The following is a 2,334-nucleotide window of genomic DNA, read 5'->3' as shown; positions in this document are numbered from 1 at the left end:
AATCACACATAATCCTAATTTTTTCCTACTTGGTGAATACCGGTCTGAAAATGGATGTTTGTTCGCAATTGCGCTTTCTTCTTTAAAAATTCACAATTTTCAAACTAAAGCAAATAATTACTTGAAATTTTTATCAACTTTAGACGACACTCGACTCTACAGATGCAGAAAGTTTCATAAAAATCACATATAACCCTAATTTTTTCCTACTTGGTGAATACCGGTCTGAAAATGGATGTTTCTTCGCAATTGCGCTCTCTTCTTTAAAAATTCACATTTTTCAAACTAAAGCAAATAATTCTTTGAAATTTTTACCAACTTTAGAAGACACTCGACTCTACAGATGCAGAGAGTTTCATAAAAATCGCACATAATCCTAATTTTTTCCTGCTTGGTGAATACCGGTCTGAAAATGGATACTTCCGCAATTGCGCTCTCGCTTTTAAAAATTCACATTTTTCAAAGTAAAGCAAATAATTACTTGAAATGTTTACCAACTTTAGAAGACACTCGACTCTACAGATGCAGAGTTTCATAAAAATCACACATGATCCTAATTTTTCCTACTTTTTACTTTACCCTATTTTTTACTACTATTTTTCCATCACGATCTTGAACTGACGATATCTTGCCTCATATAGAGTCAAGCACTTAATAATGCATATTGGGCAGATTCTGAGGCCGAAAGCAATCCGTTGAGATAAAAAAACCCGCATGTAAAATTTTGATTTTTGACCAAAAATTTTGGTGGGAAGGTCGATTTTTTTCAAAAAAATAATTCTCTGAAAATCTTCAAAATTTTGCATCAACTTGGTCAAAGGAAGCGAGAAACAGGCTAGAAGCTTCCCGTCCAAAATAATCGATATTTTGGCTTATTTTCAACGGTTTTGAGCAATCACGATTGATGTTTAAACGCCGACATTTTCCTTATTGTAGACCGGAATACTTAACAGAACTTTTTAGGTCGGAAACAATCCATTGAGCTCAAAAAACCCCCATGTAAAGTTTTGACTTTTGACCGAAAATTTCAGTCCAGACCGAATTTTTCAAAAATATCAAATTTCTCCAAATGCCTTCAAATTCCACATCATTTTCTTCAAAACGAAGCGAGGCATAAAAACATAAGTCGGCAAATTCGAGTGGTTTTGGCCCAGAAAGCTAAATTTGAATCAGACACTTAGGTGCAAGATTATGCCAAATTTACATGTTTTCCGTCCCGTTTTTGCTCATTTCTCGGAAGCATAATGAGCAAGAACGCTCATTTTTACATCATTCCCGAGAGAACTAGATGGCCTTTTTAGAAAATGAACCATCAATAAGGAAATGTTGCCAGTTTTCTCAAAAAAGTCTTGGTTTTAGAAAGTTTCAGATTTGTGTGTTTTTTTCTAGTTGCAAAATTGACTCAAACACGACGTTGCTTTTTTGCCAGTTTCTCAGGCCCCATTTGAGCCACAGAATTCGTTTTGGCATCGTTGGATAGAGAATTGAAAACTCGATTCAGAAATAACAACATGAGTGAGGAAATTGGAGTAGTTTTGACCCAGAAAGCGAAATTTGAATATCAAACACTTAGGTTCAAGATTATGCCAAAATTTCATGTTTTCGGTCCCGTTTTTACTCATATCTCGGAGGCAAAATGTGCAAGAACGCTGATTTTTACATCATTCCAAAGAAAACTAAATGACCTTTTTAGAAAGTGAAGCATCGTTTAGGAAATGTGGGCAGTTTTCTCAAAAAAGTCTTGATTTCAAGAAGTTTTAGTCGCAAAATCGGCTCAATCATGACATCGGCATAACCCAGCACAATCCGCCCTTAAATGGATCCAATCAAATACATACCTTGAAGAATTCGCTTCTCCAAAGTTCGTAGCATTATCTCCGAGTACTTATTCCATGAAAGCCAGTTGGGGCTCAACCACCTAACAAAAATATAATAAATCAATAGCATACAAAGAAACACTGTTTAAATCGTTAATGAGTTCGAATTACCCAAACAAAGAACAACTTTGTCGCTCGTGTGCCTCCATACTAATTGCATGTTTATCAACATGATACTAATAATTATAATTATCGCGGTTTGCTCTATTCGAATAAACATTAAATTAAATCAACAATGACTTATGGAACTGATCTGAAATGCAAGTAAAGCAAATAATGTTTAACTATGCTGCGCCCCTTAATAGCAACTACAGTTGAGTCCGGATATAACGAACTTGAAAAATGAACTAAAACTGGTTCGTTATATCCGAAGTTCGCTATAAGCGAATAATAATACAAAAACACGTGGTGTATTTTATTTCGTTATTTTTACATAGAGTAGTAGAAGTTAGTAGGT

General features: G+C 34.7%; 1 protein-coding gene across 6 annotated transcripts in view; it reads right to left on the bottom strand.

Annotated features, from left to right (window-relative positions):
- Positions 1-2,334, bottom strand: part of LOC109536301 ((Lyso)-N-acylphosphatidylethanolamine lipase) — an 8,797-nt gene that overhangs the window by 3,834 nt on the left and 2,629 nt on the right. For all 6 annotated transcript variants that reach the window (XM_048667820.1, XM_048667821.1, XM_048667822.1 and 3 more), the window contains exon 2: positions 1,839-1,918. In XM_048667820.1, coding sequence (XP_048523777.1) covers positions 1,839-1,918 — 80 coding nt within the window. The remainder of the gene's footprint in view (positions 1-1,838; positions 1,919-2,334) is intronic.

Source organism: Dendroctonus ponderosae, unplaced genomic scaffold (genome assembly GCF_020466585.1).
Source record: "Dendroctonus ponderosae isolate FM_Combo_2020 unplaced genomic scaffold, Dpon_F_20191213v2 Dpon_F_20191213_6, whole genome shotgun sequence".
NCBI classification, from domain to species: domain Eukaryota; kingdom Metazoa; phylum Arthropoda; class Insecta; order Coleoptera; family Curculionidae; genus Dendroctonus; species Dendroctonus ponderosae.
This window is presented reverse-complemented; position numbering and strand designations above follow the sequence as displayed.